Genomic DNA, 24109 nt, shown 5'->3' on the forward strand with positions numbered 1-24109 from the left:
CCAGCAGTGTGCCCTGGCTGCCAAGAAAGCCAATGGGATCCTGGGGTGCATCAAGAAGAGTGTGGCCAGCAGGAGGAGGGAGGTTCTCCTTCCCCTCTACACTGCCCTAGTGAGGCCTCATCTGGAGTACTGTGTCCAGTGCTGGGCTCCCCAGTTCAAGAAAGACGAAGAGCTACTGAAGAGAGTCCAGCGGAGGGCTACGAGGATGATGAGGGGACTGGAACATCTCCCCTGCGAGGAGAGGCTGAGGGAGCTGGGCTTGTTCAGCCTGAAGAAGAGAAGGCTGCGAGGGGACCTTATAAATGCTTACAAATATCTGCAGGGTGGGTGTCAGGAGGACGGGGCCAAGCTCTTTCCAGTGGTGCCCAGTGACAGGACAAGGGGCAATGGGCACAAACTGAGGCACGGGAAGTTCCATCTGAACATGAGGAAGAACTTCTTCCCTCTGAGGGTGACGGAGCCCTGGAACAGTCTGCCCAGGGAGGTTGTGGAGTCTCCTTCTCTGGAGATATTCAAGACCCGCCTGGACAAGGTCCTGTGCAGCTTGCTGTAGGTGACCCTGCTTCGGCAGGAGGGTTGGACTAGATGACCCACAGAGGTCCCTTCCAACCCCTACTATTCTGTGATTCTGTGATTCTGTGATGCTCCTATGCTTCTGTATTCTGTTGTGATTCTCTGCTCCCTGCCCCCGAATCCTCTATTTTATCTGCTTTAAGTCTTAGACAAATTATTTACTTTTCTAATTCGTTATCCTGTCAGAAAGATTACTTCAAATGAATCAATTTACCATTATTCTTTAACATCCAAAGCGTCTTGGAGCAGGTACGCGTTGTGTGAGGACATTTCTGATATCGAAGCGACGCTTGGACTCTCTGGCTGACTTTGTGCGGGTCGTTTGTGACAGGCTGGTGGCTCCGGACCGTGGAGCACTAACCCACTGATTGCTTTTAGATACCTCATCTGCCTCCAGATCAGCCGTGACATTTCCCTGAACTGCTGAGATACTGCTGGTCGGGTGGTCCTGGGTCGTTCAGCGGTTCCCGTCTGTCAGCGGGCACCCGGCTCCTTTGCTTTAATGGCCAATTTTCTGGTGGTTATCCTTCGGAAATCTGCCGGGGCGCGAGGCTGAGACGGAGGGCTGGTTCCCTCTGCTCTTTATCTGCTGCTCGTGGGCAGTGTTATGGAGAGCCTCGGATTGAATCTTCATCTCCTTACTGCTGATTTACGGCCTGAGCAAGGATGCTATCACAGTGATGCCTGTTTTTTAAAAGTGCTTTAAAGCCATGCATAAGTAGAGAACAGTGCATTTTTTTTCTTTTTTTTCTTTTTTCTTTTTTCTTTTTTCTTTTTTCTTTTTCCTTTTTTCTTTTTTCTTTTTTCTTTTTTCTTTTTTCTTTTTTCTTTTTTTCTTTTTCCTTTTTTCTTTTTTCTTTTTTCTTTTTTCTTTTTTCTTTTTTCTTTTTTCTGTATTTTTTCTTTTTTCTTTTTTTATTTTTTATTTTTTCATTTTCTTTTTTTATTTTTTTTCTTTTTTCTCTTTTTTTTCTTTTTTTCCTCTTTTTTTTGAACAATTCGTTGTGGCAAGACCAACCATCTCATTTCTGTGACTGTCAGCGTGTGCAGAGCCCGTTGACTTCAGCGGGGTGTGCGTGTGCTGGGCAGCACGGGGAAGCAAAGCCACCCGCCAATGCCCGCTGGGCCAGCCCAGCTCTTCCTCCCAATCCTCCCTTCTTAGAAGGAACTCAGAGATTAGGCATGCAAACCATTTACATTAATTTCATTTTCATCTTTTTTTTATGCCACCATGTGCAGATATGTTCATAACTTCTGTTCTGCTTAGTTTTTTTCCGGCATGCGAACGGCGTATAATTTGCCAGGGCTGCTCCTGTTCGAGGTCTGGATGCCTGGGTGAAGCAGAAGCTCACAGGGCAGCAGCCTGTGAGGACAGAAGTAGTGTCAGGAGCGGGAAGTCCTCGATTTCTGCGGACCAATTTCTGAGCACAGCTGGACAAGCTGGAGAGGTGGGCCTGTGTGAACCTCATGAGGTTCAACAAGGCCAAGTGCAAGGTCCTGCACCTGGGTGGAGGTAATCCCCGCTATCAATACAGGCTGGGGGTGAAAGGATCAAGAGCAGCCCTGCTGAGAGGGACGTGGGGGTACTGGTAGACGAAAGGCTGGACATGAGCCGGCAATGTGCGCTGGCAGCCCAGAGGGCCAACCGTGTCCTGGGCTGCATCAGGAGAAGCGTGGCCAGCAGGTCGAGAGAGGTGATTCTGCCCCTCTACTCTGCTCTGGTGAGACCTCACCTGGAGTCCTGCGTTCAGCTCTGGAGCCCTCAGCACTAGAAGGACATGGAACTGTTGGAGCGGGTCCAAAGGAGGGCTACAAAAATGATCCGAGGGCTGGAGCACCTCTCCTATGAGGACAGGCTGAGAGAGTTGGGCTTGTTCAGCCTGGAGAAGACAAGGCTGCGGGGAGACCTGATTGCAGCCTTTCAGTACTTAAAGGGAGCCCATAGGAAAGATGGGGACAATCTGTTTAGCAGAGACAGCAGTGACAGGATGAGGGGTGATGGTTTTAAACTAAAACAGGGTAGGTTTAGGCTGGATATAAGGAAGAAATTCTTTACAATGAGGGTGGTGAAACACTGGAACGGGTTGCCCAGAGAGGTGGTGGAGGCCCCATCCCTGGAAACATTCCAGACCAGGCTGGATGGGCTCTGAGCAACCTGATCTCGTTAGCAGTGTCCCTGCTCGCTGCGGGGGGGTTGGACTAGATGACCTCTAGGGGTCCCTTCCAACCCAAAACTTTCTGCGATTCTATGGTTCTATGGAATAGCTGATCCCTGTCTGACCTGTGTCTTGTGGGGTTGGTTTGTTCAAATGGGCACGGGTGCTTGTGTGCTCTCTGTGGAGTTTTCCGTTCTTACAAAAGGTGTCCCAGTCGCTCTGTGGGACGTGTGGATGCTTTGCAAGTCTGGTGTCATTGGGAATATCAGTGTCTTGATTGATGGGGGTGGAAAATTATCGTGGGGAATTTGAGGGAAGACGTGATCAGGTGTTTAACATCACTGATAGCTCAGTATGTGATTTTCCCTTTTTTTCTCAGTACAAATACATGTCACAGGCTGGGCTCTTCCAGCCTGGTGGAAAAAGCGCTCAGTTTTGGTCAGAAACTGTGAATTTGAGATAGGAGCTTGAGATCCTGTGTGGAGCCGAGGTTCCTTTACACCCATGGACTCTGAGATTTAGAATGGAGAGAGCTGGTAGAGTGAATGGTTTGAATTACTGTTAGAATTAATTTGTTTCTTTATGAAGACACTTGCACAAACTACCTGTAAATCCTTGCTGTCTGTAGCACTGTTTCTATAAGGAAGATTTGATTTCAAGCTGACTATAAGTTATTAGCGATAAGTTATTAGCTTTCCAGTAAGTCTAAATGAATGTTGCAGGCTATAAACTGACCATATAAATTACAATCTCTCACGTAAAGCTTAACGATTGTTGCAGGAACATTTATAACATTCCCAAGGACAGGAGAAAATTTCTTACTGTGTCACTGATTAACGTAGTCTCGTATCCCAGTTTCATGTCTGGAGTCAAACTGGCAGCGTGTTATTTTCTTCCACACCCCACCCCCACCTGGTGTCTTTGGTCTGATGCTTGAAGGACTTTCCTCTGCGCCTCGCTGCCTTGCAAGCATCGCCTCACGGCAGCTCTCCTTCCCATGGAAGCTGCATCCCGGAGCTGGAGTTGGACATGGGCCACCTCTTCCTCCAGGGAAACCAAGCTCTTCGGGTTTGGTTTGGGTTTTGTCTCTTGCAGCATTGGTTGCTCCTCATGAGCGGGACACGTCTGTCCTCCACGGCTGTGTCTTCCCCTGCGCTGGGAGCAGCAGCCCTCCGTAGTCCACCTGCGGCTTCCCCAGCTGCAGCCAGAGCTCTGCTGTGTTCTCAGGCCTTAGAAGTAAGAAGTTAGGCTCTGCCTTAGTTAAATGTTAAATAGTTAACACTTAATTCAGAAACACATGCAAAAATGTCAGAATAAATAATTAATCCCTGCACTTGTTTAAATATTTCTCAAGTTTGCCAATCTAGGGAGTTGGGCATGGCTGGGAACTGTCAGAAGTGGAAAAAATGGTCAAAGACCGTATGTCATCCGTATTCTAACCTGTGTGGTCTTCAAATTTCTTCTGAAGTATCACTACCGCTTAAAAAATTGGTTTTCATTCATCTGCTAGGCATAGTAGGTATTTGATTTTAATTAAAGGCCTTAGAGGCCGTGGGGATTATAACAGTGCTACCGAGCCCAGAGCGTCTCCTCAAAACGTCCAACAGGAAAGGCCATTTCCAAAGCACGCAGAGTATTGAGGTGGTTTTGTTTCCCGCTGAACCCACTCCTGCTGGTGGAAAATCTGAATTAAAGAGGTGCATTGCCAACCCCCTCGGAAGCAGATTGCTGCCCTACCCCACGCGCTTCACCAGGGCAGTTTCAACTGCAGGCAGTCCGATATGAAAGACGGTTCTTACCATGTTAACAGGTTTTTTTCACCTATCTCCTGGTCCAAAGCCCAGTAAAGGTAGTGGACTCTGAGCCAGAGACTGCCCTTTCTACAACTAATTTCCAAACTCGGCAGAGTTTTGAAATTTGGGATATTTGCTTCTCACAGGTCGTCAGTGGAGCAGGCAGTGCTAAATGTGACCTTTTAGCGAAGGTGGCAAGGTGTTATTACGGGATCTCAACCGTGTTTTTCCTGTCATCTAGAAAGAAGAGAAAAATGAAGTCAATTAATTCCATCCTGAGGCTGAAGTATCTAATTTGAGGAGTGGAGGGAGGGATTATCTGAGGTTTTCACTCTGGTTCAGACTTACTCTTTTTTAATGCAAGTCTGCCCTAGGGGAAAAAGGAAAATAAAGTTAATTCGCCCAGAAAAGGAAAGAATTGTGAATGCAGCAGTGGATTGCACCGCTTGAGAAGCTACTATTTGCATGTACTGTTGGGTTTAGCTGTGTTTCTGTGCGTCGCTGCTTGAAAGCCACGGAAGGACCTGGCGAGCGTGGTCCGGTTCTCCCTTTGCTGTGCGATGAAGCTGATAATGAGGGAAGTCACACTGCTGGTCTTGGGCACGTGTCTCTGACCAGTCACATGTTCTTGGGGTATCTGGAGCCCAGAGCAAAGGCTTTGCCATCTCCTGCTTCCCAGGCTGCCGTCCCAGGGGATCGCTGCTTCTCAGCACTTATGGATGTGGCCTCCATGAATGTGCCTAAACTTCTTCTGATGTCCTTTTGGCCTCCATGGTTTGCAGTGTTTTGGGATACTGGTGTCTGGGCCCAGGTGGAGGACGAGAGCTGCAGCCAGACGTCCCCACGTGCAGTATTGCTGATGGGTCTCTGCTTTGACGCTCTATCCTGGGCTGTTTCCCGGTAGCCTTTGGAGGCTGATAATGAAGAGTAAATGCATCCCTTCTTGATGACCACAGGATACTTTGCGTGACTGGAATAATAAAGATGAACGGTGCAGCTTTCGAAGTGGAGAGCTCTTGGTAGCTGAGCTGTAGGGTATAGCTTGATGTCTGGGGGCCAAACCAGTGACCTCGAGTGAGAGAACACGGAGTTTCCTTGTCACCCTGGATGATGCAGGTGCTTGAGTGTGTGGTGCTCTGGGCTGGTGATAGTTATTTCATGATGGATAAACAGAACTGAAAAAAGAAGAGCGAAAGGCATCCCTTCCATGGGCTGTCTGCTCTGTGGCTGGCAGCCCTGAAGGTGTGTTTTCTGGGAGCCTGGTACCTGGGGGTGAAAAACATGCCCCAGTTAATACTGGAGCTGAACTGAGTCCTTCCTGTAAAGCAACTTGCCTGCTGTGGTTGCTGCAAATAATTTCAGCAGTATTTCAGCAGTGTTTCAGTTCCACAGAGCCAGAAGAACCTGTACTAAGGAGCATTTAGCAGGGAGCCCTCAAACATCGCCACTGCAGAGCTGACCCAAGGAGTGCCCAGGAAGGAGTAAAAATCCACATTTTAGTATCGCTGGTGAGAAGCAGGGGCAGTTAATTTGCTGGGTGGCATTTTGTTTAGTTTCTTCCTCCAAAATGCTTGTTTGCTTATGTGATGTGAGGGCATTGCATGTTGATTCTGGAGAGGGTTGGAGCGGTCACGAGCTGCTGTGTTTACCAGGAAATGGGGAGCCTGTGGTAGGGAAGGGATGGGGACAAGGCAGCTGCAAGGCTCTGAATGCCGAGAGGGGAGAGCTTACGGCTGCCTAAAAAGTCCTTATAATGAAAAGTTAATGGCCTCAAGTTGCGTCAGGGGAGGTTCAGATTGGATATTAGGAACAATTTCTTTACTGGAAGAGCGGTCAGCCATTGGCACAGGCTGCCCAGGGCAGTGGTGGAGTCCCCATCCCTGGAGGGGTTCAAAAACCGTGTGGATGTGGCACTTGGGGACATGGTTTAGCAGGCATGGGGGTGTTGGGGGGATGGCTGGACTGGATGATCTTAGAGGTCTTTTCCAACCTTAATGATTGTGTGATTCTATGATTAGCTTAGGAAGTGTCAGGGGAGCTTGGCCAAGGAGCAGGGCTTGAGCTGGGACTGACGGATGGAGCCACGGCCATGCAGCGCTGACCCCAGGCCCACCCACAGGCTGGGGGAGCGACGTGGCCGAGGGATGGAGCCGGTTCCTTGCGTTGCTCCCAAAGGACTGCCCAGAGCCGCATCGTCTCCTGGCTGCAGATGCTTCTTCTGCGACTCCGTGTTGCGCTCTGATCCGCAGACGCGTGTTTTGCCAGGCGTTGTCAGAGCATCCCCACCTCACCCGCTCCTCAGAGGCCGCCGTTTTCTTGACGTGCGTGTGGTGACACGCTGTTATTTACAATTTCACGACAGCACCCTGCTCTCTGCGTGACGCTGCTTGCTTTTCCCTACCCACCCTTCGTTTACCAGGTCCTTAGCACTTAGTGGCAAGTGAAGCTGCTTCCCCCTGCCACGCCTGCGGTTCCCGGGGGATTTCTGCAGAGTTCGCTTCGGTGACAGGTAAATTACTGCCTGCACCTCGAGCAGAGGCTCCGCTTTGTTTGCTGTTGAGCTGTGTTTCACCTTGCTTTAGCAACTGATTCCTAGACAGGCACAGAGATGGGTCTGCAAACATGCGTGTATGCACACCTCTGTGTAGGGTGTGTGTAATACAGAATCACAGAATCACAGAATGGTAGGGGTTGGAAGGGACCTCTGTGGGTCATCTAGTCCAACCCTCCTGCCGAAGCAGGGTCACCCAGAGCAGGCTGCACAGGACCTTGTCCAGGCGGGTCTTGAAGATCTCCAGAGAAGGAGACTCCACAACCTCCCTGGGCAGCCTGTTCCAGTGCTCCGTCACCCTCAGAGGGAAGAAGTTCTTCCTTGGGTTCAGCTGGAACTTCCTCTGCTTCAGTTTGTGCCCGTTGCCCCTTGTCCTGTCGCTGGGCACCACTGAAAAGAGCTTGGCCCCATCCTCCTGACACCCACCCTGCAGATATTTGTAAGCAAATACGCATCTGTAAAAGTTACTACATGGAATTATGGCGAGTATTTGTATCTGTGCACGGGAGCTTGCAGAAAGCTCGCCTATAAAAAGGGGGCTCAGTGCCTGTGAACCAGCCAGCGTCGGAGACTGGGCTGAACTGGGGTTATTTCTCCCCCAGGACGTCACCGCGCAGGTCGCGTTTTGTCGTGACCTTTCTGAAAGGAAACCCAAATACCTCGTGCCCCGTTACCAACCTAATTTCAGATTGTATTGAAGCTTCTCATCAACAGACACAGAATCACAGAATCACAGAATCACAGAATGGTAGGGGTTGGAAGGGACCTCTGTGGGTCATCTAGTCCAAGACACGGACATGCTGGACCCAAGCAGATTGAAATGAAACTCAGCAGCGCGTCGTGTTTAATGCTTGGTGAGCCCGGGTCTTGATGTGAGAAGGAACTGTGTGTTTTCCCGTGTTGGAAGGAGGAGGAATGGCAGAGAAGCAACGCGAGCTCTTCCGCGGCTCAGCCAGCAGATGTCACGTTTGGTTATCGCTGGCGAGGCGTCGGATCGCGGCGCTGGGGTCCTGCGCGGGATCGGTGCCGGGGAACATGGGAGGAAGGGGGAGGAATCGGTACAGGGCGGGCGGAGAAACCGTCTCATGGGTGGAACACGTAGTGTGCACCATGGTGTAAACTTGTGTTGGTTTAAATGTGAAGTGAGATGTTGGTTTACTGGTTCTAAGCAGACTTTCCCTACCTGGAGTGGGACCCTCTTAAATCATTTGGGATGGGCAGAGTATATGTACATTTAAATTTGTGCTCCAATTAGGCATTTTAAAGTTCAGTTTGATTCCCGTATCATTCCTTCCCTGCAATGTTAGCGCATCTGTGTATCCCTTGGGAAGAGACTTTTCCTGGGAAGCATAGGAAAACATCATCCTCAAGTTCAGGGTGTTGGGAGCAACGAGTATGTGGTCAGCTGCTCCTGCAGTAAAACAATTCCCCAGAAGAGCAGCGCCATCCGCCTACTTTGTGGGGATTATTTATTATTAGCGTTCGCTCTTGATTAGCTTTAGTACGACCATGCAATTAAACGCCTCTTCAGCTGCCGAGCCTGTTCTGGCTTAGACTGTCCTTTCCTGGACACCAAAGCCCAGAGATCTTCCCGTGGCAAACCTGGTTTTGGTGGAGCAGGAGCCCAGCTGATGGTCTGGAGCTCTGGGCTTCAGTCCAGGCTTTGCCCCGCAGCCTGCTCTGCCTCCTTCCTGTCTGACCGGCAGCTATTAATTATTTTTAATTTTTAATTATTATTAGTTTTCTATTTTCTATTTATTTTTATTTTATTTTTTTGTATTATATTTATATTATCAATTATTTTAAATATTTAAAAATATTAAATGGTGAGGGGACTAGAACATCTCTCCTACGAGGAGAGGCTGAGGGAGCTGGGCTTGTTCAGCCTGGAGAAGAGAAGGCTGAGAGGGGACCTTAGAAATGCCTCTAAATATCTGCAGGGTGGGGGTCAGGAGGACGGGGCCAGACTCTTTCCAGTGGTGCCCAGTGACAGGACAAGGGGCAACGGGCACAAACTGAAGCAGAGGAAGCTCCAGCTGAAGATGAGGAAGAACTTCTTCCCTCTGAGGGTGATGGAGCCCTGGCCCAGGCTGCCCAGGGAGGTTGTGGAGTCTCCTTCTCTGGAGATATTCCAGCCCCGCCTGGCCGCGGTGCTGTGCCCCCTGCTCTGGGTGACCCTGCTTGGGCAGGGGGTTGGGCTGGGTGACCCACAGAGGTCCCTGCCAACCCCCACCATTCTGTGATTCTGTGATTATTTAATTATTTTTTTATTATATTTTATGTATTTTATTTTCTAGTAATTATTTCTATTTTAGTATTTAATTATTATTGATTGTCTTATACAAGAACAAATGACTATTTCCAAATTTACCTGGGCTCACAAGTGAGGCTACAGGTGTAGGCTGTATAACTGTGACTCTCGGACTCCGTGTTCGACTCCAGCAGTACCAGTCCCTGCAGTCACTCTTTAGGAGGACAGAGGGAAGGCCACGTTTGCACTGTTTGCCATGAATCCTCATGCTTCTGCCAGGCAATGCCTTAGAGATGCTGCGCAGCCGAAACACACAATGCAGCAGTCCAAATGGGAAGATTTAAGACTCTACAGACAGTTCCAAATGAAAAACAGCATCCAAAAGTAAGTGATGAGAGGATGGTGGCTGCAGGGGAAGAGGAGATTTGTAGCCGTGTAGCTGGAGACAGGAGTAAGCCAAGCGTTTAGTTTGGTTAGAGCTGGACTGCTGTGGCAGAAGAAGTGCTGGTAACTTCTAGTGTGAAGCTGGTGGCATATGAAATACTGAATATTGAAGAGGGCTGTAGGTGGAGCCTCTGAATGGTGTAAGAGATCAGAGGACCCTCAGAAAGCTGCTTTGAATGAACAATTTGAAGAGTGAGCTTTGAAGAACAACGAGCTTTCAATAAGGAGGAAGGTTGTTTCATTAAATCTGTTGTGAAAGTTGGGGAGAACAAGGGTGGGCGGCTGGTTCTGCCACCTGACCAGTTGGAGCTTCCAAAGGGACCGGGGCTATATGAAAATGGATGTTCTCCTGCAAGAGCATTTTTGGCCAACAAATCATAGGGAGAGACTTTTGCAAGTGTTGAAATGCATTCCTTTGTGCTAGGCATCCTGAGCTGCTCGTGCATCAGCCACCCACCTGGATGGTGACGGGTGCGCACAGGCAGTAGGGCCAGTGGTGGTGGAAAGCCCAAAACAGGGATGAGGAGAGCTGGAAGGTGTGAGATTACAGGGAGGTTGGAGGTGACAGGGACGATTCAGGCACAAACTGAAGCAGAGGAAGTTTCGTCTGAAGATGAGGAAGAACTTCTTCCCTCTGAGGGTGACGGAGCCCTGGCCCAGGCTGCCCAGGGAGGCTGTGGAGTCTCCTTCTCTGGAGATATTCCAGCCCCGCCTGGACAAGTTCCTGTGCAGCCTGCTCTGGGTGACCCTGCTTGGGCAGGGGGTTGGGCTGGGTGACCCACAGAGGTCCCTGCCAACCTCGAACATTCTGTGACTCTGTGATTTGGCTGCAGGGTTGGGACTGTGCTGAGAGGAGGAACAGATCTAGGAGAAGACATATATTTCCTTTCACATATGCAAATAAAGAACAAAGTATCTTCTCTTTCTTATTGAAAATCCTTGATAAAATAGATAACCTGTAATAAAACAGAGCACAGTAATGGGCAGCATTTTTCATAAACTCTGCGTCTCCCAGTATTTTACACAGTGAAATATATTGTTTTGTTTAGGATTTATACACGTCATGCGTTTTAAAGATAGAAAGGTCTGGAGCTGAATTTGCCAAAAAGCGCAGCATTTGTAAATATCTTGATTTTATTTCATTTGTCCCTGAGCGTTTATAGCTGCTGTTATAAAGTGCAAGACGCCCTGATCATCGCTTGTCACAGAATCACAGAATGGTCGGGGTTGGCAGGGACCTCTGTGGGTCACCCAGCCCAACCCCCTGCCCAAGCAGGGTCACCCAGAGCAGGTTGCACAGGTGGGTTTGAATATCTCCAGAGAAGAGATTCCGCTATACTGAACTCCTTCTCGTGATAAGCGAAGGTGCAGATGTGCTACCAATATGGCAGCAGAGCTGCTGCACTGGCAAACCGTCCAACATGAAGCAAATTAGCAGAAATAGATACGAAGATCAGGGGAACATGAAGCAAATTAGCAGAAATAGATATGAAGATCAGGGGAACATCAACAGACGACGCGAGGAAATGATTCCTTTCGTGCTCTGTCTGCGTGTCTACCAAAGCCGTCACTGCTGCTGGTGCTGTTCCTGCACGGTTACTACTGTGTGTTTCTGCGTGACGAGGCAGCACAAACACCAACTCGGTGCTCTGCAACTCCATCTGGGCTACGTAGTCAGCTGCTGTAATTAGGGAGAGAAAGTTGTTTTTCAGTTTATTGCCGTTGCTTGAAACCAGTGGGCTGGGTTTGCACTCATCACAATTTAAATTCCTGGTGTGTGTTCTTGATTTCTTACTTTACTTTGGAAACCATGTGCCGGCAACTGAAACGGAACAAATTGCTTAGAAGAATATTTTATTCTCCTAAATTTCTAAGGGATAAATGACACAGTAATCTGACCGAGTAATCTGACATCGGGAAGACCTCCTGTGGCTGGTCGAGGAGTTTCTCTGACAGGTACCAGCTCAGGACCCATCTGAGTACGTGCATCAACCCCCTTCTGTTCAGGACAGTGCTCCAGCGTTTGCTGAGACCCCAGGGGTGTGATGCAATGCACCACGAATTGAACAGTAAGCAGGGGAATTGGCTTTTCTCTTTGTTTGCTTGTTTTCTGTAAATCACTTTCCTTCATACCATTTTTGACCTTACAGTAGCAGAGAGTCGGCAGAGAATATTTTGGATGTACTGAACTCAAATGCAGATGCTGCTGACTGCAAAAGGGCTCTGTGAGTGAGAGGGAGGGTTACTGGGGAAGAGCGCTGCGCTTGCTGCGCCGCACTGGGACCGGCGACAGATGATGCTTGTTCCTCTTCCTGATCCAGTCTCAGATTCATTATGAAATAGGTAATTACTGGAGCCAGGCTTGTAACCTGAAGACTCTTATCCATCAGAAAATGATGATGTTTTAACGCTGCCTACTATAGTATGCTCTTTAATACTGGTGAGCTGCTGTCACCTCATCCATACATTGGAAACACATGCGTGTCTGCTTATGGCTTGGTCAGCTGTTGCGTGTTCAATGAAAAACTAATTATTGTTTAGAAACATGGATAAACACATCGTATCGGTTATATTCAAGCAAGCTGTACCTTCTTGTGCGTTAGTGAGTGCCTGGGTAAGTCCTGCTGTACCCCGTGCCACACTGGCAAGTATTCCTGTAAATCAGGAGCAGCGGTGATCAGGGCTTGGAGGTGACGATGGGGCCAGGGCTGTTGAGGCGGTTTTGCAAACTGCTTTGTGCCCCGTTCCCCTGCTGAAACTCAGGGATGCTCCTGGTTGTCTTGGGGAGGCTTCATGCTAGAAAGGAAGAAAAAGGCAGTGCACCTTGGCACTTGGAGGGCGTTTGCAATGCTGGAGGTGCGGCAGAGCTTCTCGTTCTCGTGAAATGTCACCAGTCAGCTGTGAGCCGTGTCACAGAGTCCCGTCCCTGGGCTGGCTCTGCTCTGGAGGAGGTTTGCGTGGCAGGAGAAGGGTGTTCCGGCTGCACCCCCCTGGGCAAACGGCTTGCTCCTTTGCTTCTGCAGAGTGCACTGCGTTTCTCTTCTCCCAAATCCCACTTTTTCCCAGGGACTATTTCCTCCCTGGCCGGGTCTGGGTGCATTTTGGTGGGGCTTAGGCTGAGCGATGCAGCCCGTCCCCATAACGCGTGTTCGGGGGAGTTTGTGCTGCTGGAACAACCCCTGTTGAATACAGCGCACCTGGAACCAGTTCAGCCTGTCCCCAGAAAAAACAAAACACAAACATACTACAAAATACTTTCATGGATGTCTTTTCTAAATTCATTATTGTTAAATGTGTTTTTCCGTGGGCTTTCTCTACTTTGCTGGCCCAGGCTGCCCAGGGAGGCTGTGGAGTCTCCTTCTCTGGGGATATTCCAGACCCGCCTGGATGCGGTGCTGTGCAGCCTGCTCTGGGTGACCCTGCTTGGGCAGGGGGTTGGGCTGGGTGACCCACAGAGGGCCCTGCCAACCCCTGACATTCTGTGATTCTGTGATTCTTCCTCATATGAGAAGCTGGACGATGCCCTGCCTGCTGCGTGCCTGCGGCTGCGCGGCTCCTGATAGCGGAACCACGCTGGCACGTCCGTCTCGGTGCTGAATCCCGAGACCCGGCGGTGAGCGCGGGGAAATGCTCCGCTGGACCGCAGCAGCCTCCGCGCTCTGTCTGAGTTCAGAACTGGTCTGCCAGCCGCCACGTTCTCCTGCCTGGGCGCATCAGTGCAGCAGCCGCGCTGCTTTCGGTAGAGATCCTGGCTCATTTGAAGCTTGCTCAGACACTGCTACTGTCTGCAGGTGGTAAGGTTTTTCTCCCTAGGAAAATGCCTGTTTACGTTGGCCCTAGCTGTCTATCCACTATTTGAAGCACTCTTGAACTGAGTAAGTGCTCACACTCAGTACATCTTGGCAGTGAGCATCTTCTCATCCCACCCAGCAGACACGTTAGTGTGGATACTGCTGCTCAGAAAGGACCTTGGGCCGTGCGTTCCTTTGTGCCACACTAATTAATCACCGTCATGTCCTCCGATCAATAGGTCTCGAGTTCTGGTATCACAGCACAGAATCCCAGCATGGTAGGGGTTGGCAGGGCCCTCTGTGGGTCACCCAGCCCAACCCCCTGCCCAAGCAGGGTCACCCAGAGCAGGCTGCACAGGACCTTGTCCAGGCAGGTCTGGAATATCTCCAGAGAAGGAGACTCCACAACCTCTGGGCATCCTGTTCCAGCGCTCCATCTCCCTGAAGTCCTATTTCAGACTTTTATAGAAATGAATATGTAGCACTTTTTAACTACAGTGATGGGGGACAAAGTGGGGACTGTGGCTGCTGCCCTGGAAGAGGGTCCGTGGCTAGGATGGTTCCCTGGCTGCTGATCTGCTGGGCATTGAGTAGAGATGCAGAAAATGCACCAAACACACCCAATAAAAAAAAGCCATTTGGCTTCTTGAAAATAAAGACACAAGAAGGAGAAATTGCTGCTCACGGCCAATAATCACAGACCTCTGCAGTGTTTCTACAATCCTGGAGCTTCGCAGGGCTGGGACGTGCTCGTGATTCCAGATGAATGGGAACGGAGGATTGGGTGCTGCATTTTTTTCCTTCCTCCTGTGCTACCCTGAGGAGGGAGACAGCTGAAATCCCGAACAGCCCCTGCGTGCCCAGGAGTGCTGTTAGCCGTAATTGAGAATTGTAGGCTTCGTATGCGGATGCATTCGGGTTGATGGAACGAGAGCGACAAATGCAGCAGGATTTGTAATTGTGCTGGTCGTACTGGGTGGCCTCTGCCGGCATACCGGTGAGGAATTCACACTTTATTTTAGCTGTGTAGCCTTCAAACAGAAACATGTCTTTATGCATTTTCGTCTTGTGCAGGGGCCAGGCCAGAAGGGCAAAACTGCGTTCGGTGTTAGCTCTCCTTACCCTGCTCCCACCCTCTCCGCAAACACCATCCCAGCCGTCTGTATATTGCACGTGCTACATGTTCAAAAGGTGAAAAAAAAATCAATGTTTTGCTAGTGATAGAAAGGAAAACAAACAATATACTCCACATCAAAGTGTGTCGTGTATCCTCTCCCTGGCAGAGCCCCAAGCATCACAGTTACTCGGATTCCAGCAGTGCGAGCACAGAGGGAGGGATTAATTAAAACTAGTACACGTTAATGGAGCTCTAAACCCAACTTCAGATTGCCTTAACAGACAAAAAATACCATGGCATTAAACTCTCGTCCCTCGGGACCTGCTGGAGCAGCACGTCAGCGAGCGGCTGCCCGTTCCAGGGATCCTGGGTGCATCCCAGCTGCATCCTGCGGAAGCTGCCCTGCCTTTGCCCAGCCTACCTCCCTTGACTGATGGACACGGCAAGCTGCTCCTCCGACCAGCACCCTCAGAATCACAGAATCACAGAATGGTCGGGGTTGGAAGGGACCTCTGTGGGTCACCCAGCCCAACCCTCCTGCCCAAGCAGGGTCACCCAGAGCAGGCTGCACAGGACCTTGTCCAGGCAGGTCTTGAATATCTCCAGAGAAGGAGACTCCACAACCTCCCTGGGCAGCCTGTTCCAGGGTTCCGTCACCCTCCTGAGGACCCAGAAGAGTTTCACCATTTTGCCCTATACATCTGAATCAGCACGGACCTGGGGTCCCTCCCAGCGCACCCAAATCCCCTGCGATGGGTAATGGCGGAGCGGGCAGTCGGTCGCAGCTACCTCCAGTTGGCTGAAGCCCGGCGAGGTTTGGTCCCAGGGGCAGGCTGAGCTCTGCCCGCCTGTCCTGATGGGTTTTAACACATCCTCGAATGCTGCGAAAGCTGAAGGGAGTGAGGGGAAGGCCCTTTTTGCTGCCTGTGCTTATAAAGGCCGAATGATGGGAGCTAGAGAAATATTTCCTGTACTCGGAACAAAAGAAGGGAGTTTGCCTTTGCAAGGTGAGGCTGGCGTGGTTGTAGGAAGCAAGACAGGTCGAGGTAGAGCTGGAACCCCCAGGGATGCCCAGCTGGGGTGTAAGGGACAGCAGCCCCACGCACTGCATGCTTCAGACGTCTCTGCAGGTGGAGAACACGTGATAACCTCTTCCAAGCATGGCCAGGGCTGGAGGCTGGCTGCTGGGTGACCTGTACTGCAGGTGCTTTCAGCCAGGTAAGCCACTGCCTCGCCACATTCGAGTCGTGCTAAGCCAAGGGCGGTTGCTAGGTCTCTTGCACTCTTCATCATCTCTTGATTTCTCTAGCAGAGCATGAGCTTTGCTGGACCAGGCTTGGGGCAGACCTCCTGGAGAGCATCTCTGCGGAGAGGGACTGGGAGTGCTGGGGGATGACAGGTTGACCATGAGCCAGCAGTGTGCCCTGGCTGTCAAGAAGGCCAATGGGATCCTGGGGTGCATCAAGAGGAGTGTGGGCAGCAGGGCGAGGGAGGTTCTCCTTCCCCTCTACTCTGCCTAATGAGGCCCTACGTGGAGTATTGTGTCCAGTTCTGGGCTCCCCAGTTCAAGAAAGATGAGGAGCCACTGGAGAGAGTCCAGTGGAGGGCTGCGAGGATGAGGAGGGGACTGGAGCATCTCTCCTCCGAGGAGAGGCTAAGGGAGCTGGGCTTGTTCAGCCTGGAGAAGAGAAGACTGCGAGGGGACCTAATAAATGTTTATAAATATCTCAAGGGTAGGTGTCAGGACGATGGGGCCAAACTCTTTCCAGTGGTGCCCAGTGACAGGACAAGGGGCAACGGGCACAAACTGAAGCAGAGGAAGTTCCAGCTGAACATGAGGAAGAACTTCTTCCCTCTGAGGATGACGGAGCCCTGGCCCAGGATGCCCAGGGAGGCTGGGGAGTCTCCTTCTCTGGAGATATTCCAGCCCCGCCTGGACGCAATGCTGTGCAGCCTGCTCTGGGTGACCCTGCTTGGGCAGGGGGTTGGGCTGGGTGACCCACAGAGGTCCCTGCCAACCCCTACCATTCTGTGACTCTGTGATTCTGTGTCAGCATCGTCTCTGGAAGTGGAGTGGTTGGGTGGTGGCAGGCTTAGGATGTTTGTCCGGCATCGGAGCAAGCGGTCACGGTGATGGGGCACGCGTGCCAAGCCCAGGCAGACAGCCTCCGTGTCTCATAGCTCTCGCGTCTCCAAAGGTGACGTCTGCGCTTCGTGTGCTGTGAAACACTGCCCGGCTTTCTTGTTCTGCTGAAGTTCGCAAGTCAAGGTCTTAATGTTGTATTGTTAAATTTTCAGCGTCTCCATCCGCGCCAGAAAGCTCTTCTGTTCAGAGGGATTTAGGATAATGCAGCTTCTCAGGAGTCCTCATTATTTCTCAAAAGGTGACGGTGTTGTTCAAGTGCCCATATTGTGACAAGCGTCTAATTATGGATCCTTTCTGTAGACCCCCAGAGATGCCAGTATGTCCACCCGCAGTAGAAGGTGAAAGATTATAATTTGCATTCAGCAAGAGCTTTTCTCCATTATTCCCACCGTACATAAACAAGGAAAACAAATCTGATCGACCTCTGATTCTCTTTTCATTTATCTCAAATTACATTTCTTAAAACAGCATTTTTGCTTTGCTTCTTTTCCTCAGACCGCTGTTGTTTGCTACTTCAGCTCTACCCTGTCTGCTCTAGTCCAGCCTAACTGAATGTCCACCTTCGTTGGGCAATTGGCAAAAATTTCTTGGCTAAAAGGGCTTTTCATCCTTGGAAAAGAAAAGCATGGTTGGAAGGGATGGCACACCCAAAGATAAAAGCTTGATCAATACCTGGAAGATTGGTATATATTCACAAGATTTTCCTCTTTAACGCACTTTTCCCGTCTTTTCACTACATTTTGGATGACTGAAATTCCCAGAGTTCTAGGTCAAAATGCCTCTCCATCCGTCTCTATTTACACTTGTAGATAAGAACAGTTTTGAGGAGAAAATACCAAAATACAGCGTGAATTTTGGCACAGGCTCCTCATACCCAAATTAAAGGAGGTGAGTAACGAATGCATACCCTGCCCATAGGTCGACATGAGAAGGCAAACCATGTCTTCCCACGAGACTGTCCTGTGTGTTTCATTGCATTTCATAGTTACTCCCATGGACAAAATCCCCGCAGAAACAGAAGAAGAAGGTATAAGCTCTGGGAGGTGGAAAGACCTCATTCTGCTTTTTTTTTTCTGTAATGACAAGTCTCTTTTAGACCTTCACAGGAAGATAACATCTGCAAATGTTTCATCTCCTTTTTGCTTAATTCAAGTGACAAAATGTAGCATTTAACACAGCAGAGCGGGTTTGTGTTTGCCCCCATTCTGCTGCTAACAGCATTGAGCTCAAAGCGTAGAAACTCCAGAGAAGGGAGGCAGAGCCAGTCAGGGAAAGGATAGACCTGTTCCATGAAAGATCACAGGAGCACAGAACAGTTTGGGTTGGAAGGTACCTTCAAGATCACCTCATTCCAACCCCCCTGCCATGGGCAGGGACACCTTCCACTAGACCAGGTTGCTCAGAGCCCCGTCCAACCTGGCCTTGAAAATTTCCAGGGATCGGGCATCCTCAGCTTCTCTGGGAAACCTGTGCCAGTGTTGCACCACCCTCACTGTAAAAAATTTCTTCCTTGTATCCTTCTATCCAATCTAAATCTCCCCTCTTTCAGCTTGAAGCCATCCCCCCTTGTCCTATCACCCCATGCCCTTGTCCCAGCCCCTCTCCAGCTCTCTCACAGCCCCTCCAGGCACTGGCAGCTGCTCTCAGGTCTCCCCGCAGCCTTCTCCTCCCCAGGCTGCCCAGCCCCAGCTCTCCCAGCCTTTCCTCCCAGCAGAGAGGTTCCAGCCCTCGCATCATTGCTGGGGCCTCCTCTGGCCCCGCTCCCACAGCTCCAGCTCTGTCCTGTGCTGAGGGCTCCAGAGCTGGACGCAGGACTCCCGGGGGGTCTCAGCAGAGCGGGGCAGAGGGGCAGAATCCCCTCCCTCGCCCTGTGCCCACGCTGCTGGGGATGAAGCCCAGGGCACGGCTGGCCTGCTGGGCTGCCAGCGCGCATTGCTGGGTCATGTTGATTTTCTCATCAACCATCAACCCCAAGTCCTTCTCCTCAGGGAGGAACTCAGTCTTTGACTTGGGGTTTTATTCCAGTTATATCACTCATGACAAAATCTCGTAGTTAACAATGCTTCATACAAACCCAGCTGTTAGAACTTGTTTGAAGTCAATCCAAACCTTTTTGCTTTCAGAAATGGAAGCAGCGCTGTGTTGTTGGTACGACGTGCTAACAAAAGATCAATGCAAAATGACTTACAAATAGAAAACTGATCTGTGTCTCTTTGGCACGTACGGGTGTGTGCTCTAGCATTGTTTGACTTTCCTTTAGGACAAATCCACCAAGATTTTGTGGGGGTATGTGTGAATCACGTATTCCAGTAGAGTGGAGTTCTCTCAAAGGTATTTGCAGACATCCCTGTGCCTACCACATGTGCTCATAGCCTTTATGGACTCCACTGCCTTGCCTATAGAGAGGTGCCTGGTGGTATACGAGGTGCTCTAGGACAGTGCATGTAGCTCCAACTATGGCTTTAGCAGGTCCTAGGTCTCTTAGAGCTCCCGGGTCTTTTATACCTCTTGTCCTGTGTCACACCTGGTCTAGATGGCTCAGCTACCCTACGCAACCCCATGGCTAGGCAAGCAGATTGGGCACTCTGTGTCATTTTTGTCACTCTTGATGGGATACTCCAGAGGCGCAAAAGTTATTTGCGTGTGGTGGCATCACTAGTATTCACGGGTTGAAGTCAAAAGGAACTCAACTGTAGTGAATTCAAGCAATGTTGAGTCGTATATTTGGGAAATCATCCTTAGGTTTTTTGTATTTATGAAGGATGAAGGCTATAATAATAACGTCCTGGTGAAACGCTCGTGTAGCCAACATGCACGGTGTGATGTCGTTTCCCTGTTGTGCAAATCGGTCTCTTCAGCTAAACAAAGTACTGCGGCAGCAGTACTTATAGGGGACCTAATATATACTTACAAATATATACTTACAAATATATACTTACAAATATATATACTTACAAATATATACTTACAAATATATGATATATACTTACAAATATCTGCAGGGTGGGTGTCAGGAGGATGGGGCCAAGTTCTTTTCAGTGGTGCCCAGTGACAGGACAAGGGGCAATGGGCACAAACTGAAGCAGAGGAAGTTCCAGCTGAAGATGAGGAAGAACTTCTTCCCTCTGAGGGTGACAGAGCCCTGGCCCAGGCTGCCCAGGGAGGCTGTGGAGTCTCCTTCTCTGGAGATATTCCCGACCCGCCTGGACAAGGTCCTCTGCAGCCTACTGTAGGTGACCCTGCTTCGGCAGGAGGGTTGGTCTAGATGACCCACAGAGGTCCCTTCCAACCCCTACCATTCTGTGATTCTGTGTGCATCTGCGGTGTTACCAAGGACGGCTGGTGCGCGGGTTCGCTTGGGAGGCTGGAGAGGAGGAGATGTGGTGAAGGCAGCAGTTGCTGGAGATATCCGTCTTGTACTTCCAGCTCCCGAATGTCATTTCTTATTATTTGTGCCAGGTAGAGCAGCTGTCACGGAGTCTTTCTCTGCTCAGCGGAGTGCAGCTTGTTTTGGTACCTCTGTTTTAGTCAGCTGGGCCATGAGAAAGGAGCACAGAGGCACGCGACATCACTCCAGCTTCCCTGTGCTAGGAGCTCCGTTCATTTTTCCTCTCCCCTGCCCATTCCCGGGCCACGGATGCCCCTGAGAAGGGAGTTAGCGATAAAGGCAAACGGTCGCCACAAATCCTTTAAAAAACTGGATGGAGGCAAATAATTCCACAATGTGTTTCTGCGGGAAGGTATTTAACCAAATTACCCCAAACAGAGGGGGAGAGGGCAGCTGCAGGCTGGTGTCAGCGCTGGGCTCCAGAACTGCCTGCCTGGTCACTCCGGTTTCTCTGTTCTCCCCGTTTTTGGTTCTGTCTCCTGCAGGCAAAGCCTACGCTCCCGAATTCTACTACGACACCTACAACCCTCTGTGGCAGAACAGACCCCGCGTCTACTCCTACAGTCTCCAGTGGACCCAGATGAACCCCGACGCCGTGGACCGCATCCTTGCCTATCGCCTGGGGATTAGGCAGGTGAGGAGAGAAATCTGTTTTTGCAGGATGTGCCTTCTGAGTGCTGACAGCTGTGAGGACTGCCAGGCCTTTATTCTATTTTATTCTATTTTATTTTATTTTATTTTATTTTATTTTATTTTATTTTATTTTATTTTATTTTACTTTAATTTTACTTTAATTTATTTTAATTTAATTTTAATTTATTTTTATTTAATTTCATTTATTTTATTTTATTATTTTTTATTTTAATTTAATTTTATTTAATTTTAATTTATTCTTATTTTATTTATTTTATTTATTTTATTTTATTATTTTTTATTTTTTATTATTTTTATTTTATTTTTTATTATTATTATTTTTATTTTATTTTATTATTTTTTACTTTATTTTATTTTGCTTTGCTTTGTTTTACTTTATTTCATTTTATTAATTTTTTTGTCTTATTTTACTTATGTATTTTTTTCCTCCCTCTTTTCCTCCGCTGTGAGTCAGAGTTGTTTCCGCCGTCTGGCTGAAGTAGTCCTCTGCCGCTTGCAGATCCTGGAAACTAATTTGCACGTTTGCAGTGTGAAACACAGAGATTAAAGCGCTGTTCCTCAGAGGGTTTGCAGAGGCTGTGGCTCAAGATAGATACTAGAAACATTACACGAAAGAAACTTGCAGGGAAATTCAGCTTTTTATGTCTCTGCATGTATCTATATCTGTTGTTAGATCTTCGATGTAGATAAGTGCAGGGATGGCTGTAGCTTGCCTACAGCACCGTGTGGTAATCCCTGAGAACGGAGACGTCTTTCCTGGCCGCGTTAAAGCCAAGCTTGGTGGATTCACTGCCAGCTTTGCAGGGGAGCTGGCAGCGTAGGGAAGTGTGGGACCAACCCACTGGCAGTGGAGCATTCAATTAACATAGCCATCCCCGTTAATTTTCCCTTTAACGACTGTAAAAGAAAAATGTCATTTGTCTTCTCTGAAGATTATTGCTGCAAAGCTTGAGTTTAAATAGTGAGTTAAAGCAAAGAGCCAGTCCGTGGGTTGCTTCAGCTCTCGTGAAATGGCAACACCTCTGCTTACTCGCCTTCGCAGGGCAAAGGGATCTTCCTGCAGCGAAGTCCACACAAAAGTCTCACCAGCTGATGTTCTAAAGGCAGAAAATTGTTGTGCCAGAACGCTTGCTTGCAGTCCTGCCCAGAGCCTGTCCGTGCCAGGCGCTGCGGGTGCGCCGGAGGTGGGCTCTGGCAGCTCGGGGTCTGGCGTCACTGGGCGTTCTCAAGGGAAAACCCATGGTCTGAAGATAACGCTCCTGGCTATGAACACTTCCATGGCCACCTCCGAGTCACCTCTTCCCGTGGGTCTGGCCGAGGGGTGCGCTGGCAGAGGGGACCATGCCACGTCGGGGTCGCAGGGCTCCCACCTCCCGGCTCCTGGGCGCGTGCCCCCAGGTCCCGCTCGCAGCCTGGACCTGCTGCAGTCAGATGGAGACGTTCTGCTGCTTGCTCGGCGGAATCCGTCTGATATTGTTTTGGTCTGGTTCCACACTCTCCCGTTGGGCTTCCTTTTCTTTAAATAATGCCATAACTGATTGATTTCAAAAGTATAAGTTTGGTTATTCAATGCCTGGAACAAGAGTTTGTGCAGGGAGAAATAAATTAGGCATTAAGACCGATTCTTCAAGATATATATTTTTGAAAATGTGAGTGCAGACAGTACTTTGTTGTCCCGCGGATCTCCTGCTGGGATGAGCTTTGTGAGCTGTGAAAGAAATATGCAACGTGAGCGTGTTCTTTATGCGGAGTGGATGGGGCTTTGCTTGGGTAGCTTCTGTGGTAGTTGTGGAGCTGGCTGGGACGCGTCCAGGGAGCGGCTTTGGGACCTGGGGGTGCTGGTTTGTCCTCCCTCGGGGTTTGTCTCCACCTGAATCAAACTAATTTGAAATGAAAATCGGTGACTTTTAATACTTGTTTGTGCAACTGTTTGCATCACTGGGCACAAATCAGTTCTGTTATCCCCAGTACCCGAGAGGAATTATTAAATTAAAAAAAGAGTTTGCAGAAGTAGAAGAATATATAATGAAATTAATTGCACTAGGATTTTTAGCTGTTTTCCATTTCATTTTAATTTACTTTTAATTATCTATTTATATAATTATCTAGAGTCACTTTAATTTCCTTGACAACACTCTCTGTCAGGCTAATCAAAATATTTTCCTTTCGTCTGTCTGAAGCCACATTTAAAACGTGGGGGATTTAGAACCTAGTGAGCCCTCTGGACACACTCCCCCGTTATTGCAGTCATCCCCCTTGAAAAAAGCGTGCTAATTAAAATTCTCTTTCTTGATTTGACACCTACCAGTACTAGCTACCAGCAGTTTGCCTTCTGAACGGTTGGTGTTGAGATTATTTGACCTAGCAATGTAGCTTTTACTGGTTTTTGCTATGGTTTTTATTTGGCAATAGGGGTGGGGAGAGCCGTGCTTTGGGAGCGGCGGAACACGCCGCTCGTGACTGCGCAGCTCCAGCGCAGGGATGGGGTGGGAGGGTCTCCAGGTCAAAGGCAGGGGCTGAGCAGGAGAGCAGCCTGCAGCCCAGAGCGCTGCTGGGGTAAGGAGCAATGCTTCTAATCTGTTTTCATCTCCTCATGTGTCACGGAACGCTGCCAGTGGGCTGCGTAGTGGGTCAGTGTGCTGGTATCTGCCTATGGTTCGATGAACACCGTTACCTTTATCTGATCTGGATTTGGGACCTGGGTGTCCTGGTGGACAATAGGTTAACCATGAGCCAGCAGTGTGCCCTGGCTGCCAAGAAGGCCAATGGGATCCTGGGGTGCATCAAGATGAGTGTGGCCAACAGGGCGAGGGAGGTTCTCCTTCCCCTCTGCACTGCCCTGGTGAGGCCCCATCTGGAGTACTGTGTCCAGTTCTGGGCTCCCCAGTTCAAGAAAGATGAAGAGCTACTGGACAGAGTCCAGCGGAGGGCTACGAGGATAATGAGGGGACTGGAGCATCTCTCCTCCGAGGAGAGGCTGAGGGAGCTGGGCTTGTTCAGCCTGGAGAAGAGAAGGCTGAGAGGGGACCTCATAAATGCTTCTAAATATCTGCAGGGTGGGTGTCAGGAGGACGGGGCCAGACTCTTTCCAGTGGTGCCCAGCGACAGGACAAGGGGCAACGGGCACAAACTGAAGCAGAGGAAGTTCCAGCTGAAGATGAGGAAGAACTTCTTCCCTCTGAGGGTGACAGAGCCCTGGAACAGGCTGCCCAGGGAGGTTGTGGAGTCTCCTTCTCTGGAGATAT

General features: G+C 49.6%; 1 protein-coding gene across 1 annotated transcript in view; it reads left to right on the top strand.

Moving 5' to 3' along the window:
• The window catches only part of MDGA2 (MAM domain containing glycosylphosphatidylinositol anchor 2), a 436731-nt gene that overhangs the window by 349896 nt on the left and 62726 nt on the right, over positions 1-24109 (top strand). Inside the window, exon 10 of the mRNA XM_075427304.1 lies at positions 20696-20844. Coding sequence (XP_075283419.1) covers positions 20696-20844 — 149 coding nt within the window. The remainder of the gene's footprint in view (positions 1-20695; positions 20845-24109) is intronic.

This window comes from Opisthocomus hoazin, chromosome 7 (genome assembly GCF_030867145.1).
Source record: "Opisthocomus hoazin isolate bOpiHoa1 chromosome 7, bOpiHoa1.hap1, whole genome shotgun sequence".
NCBI classification, from domain to species: domain Eukaryota; kingdom Metazoa; phylum Chordata; class Aves; order Opisthocomiformes; family Opisthocomidae; genus Opisthocomus; species Opisthocomus hoazin.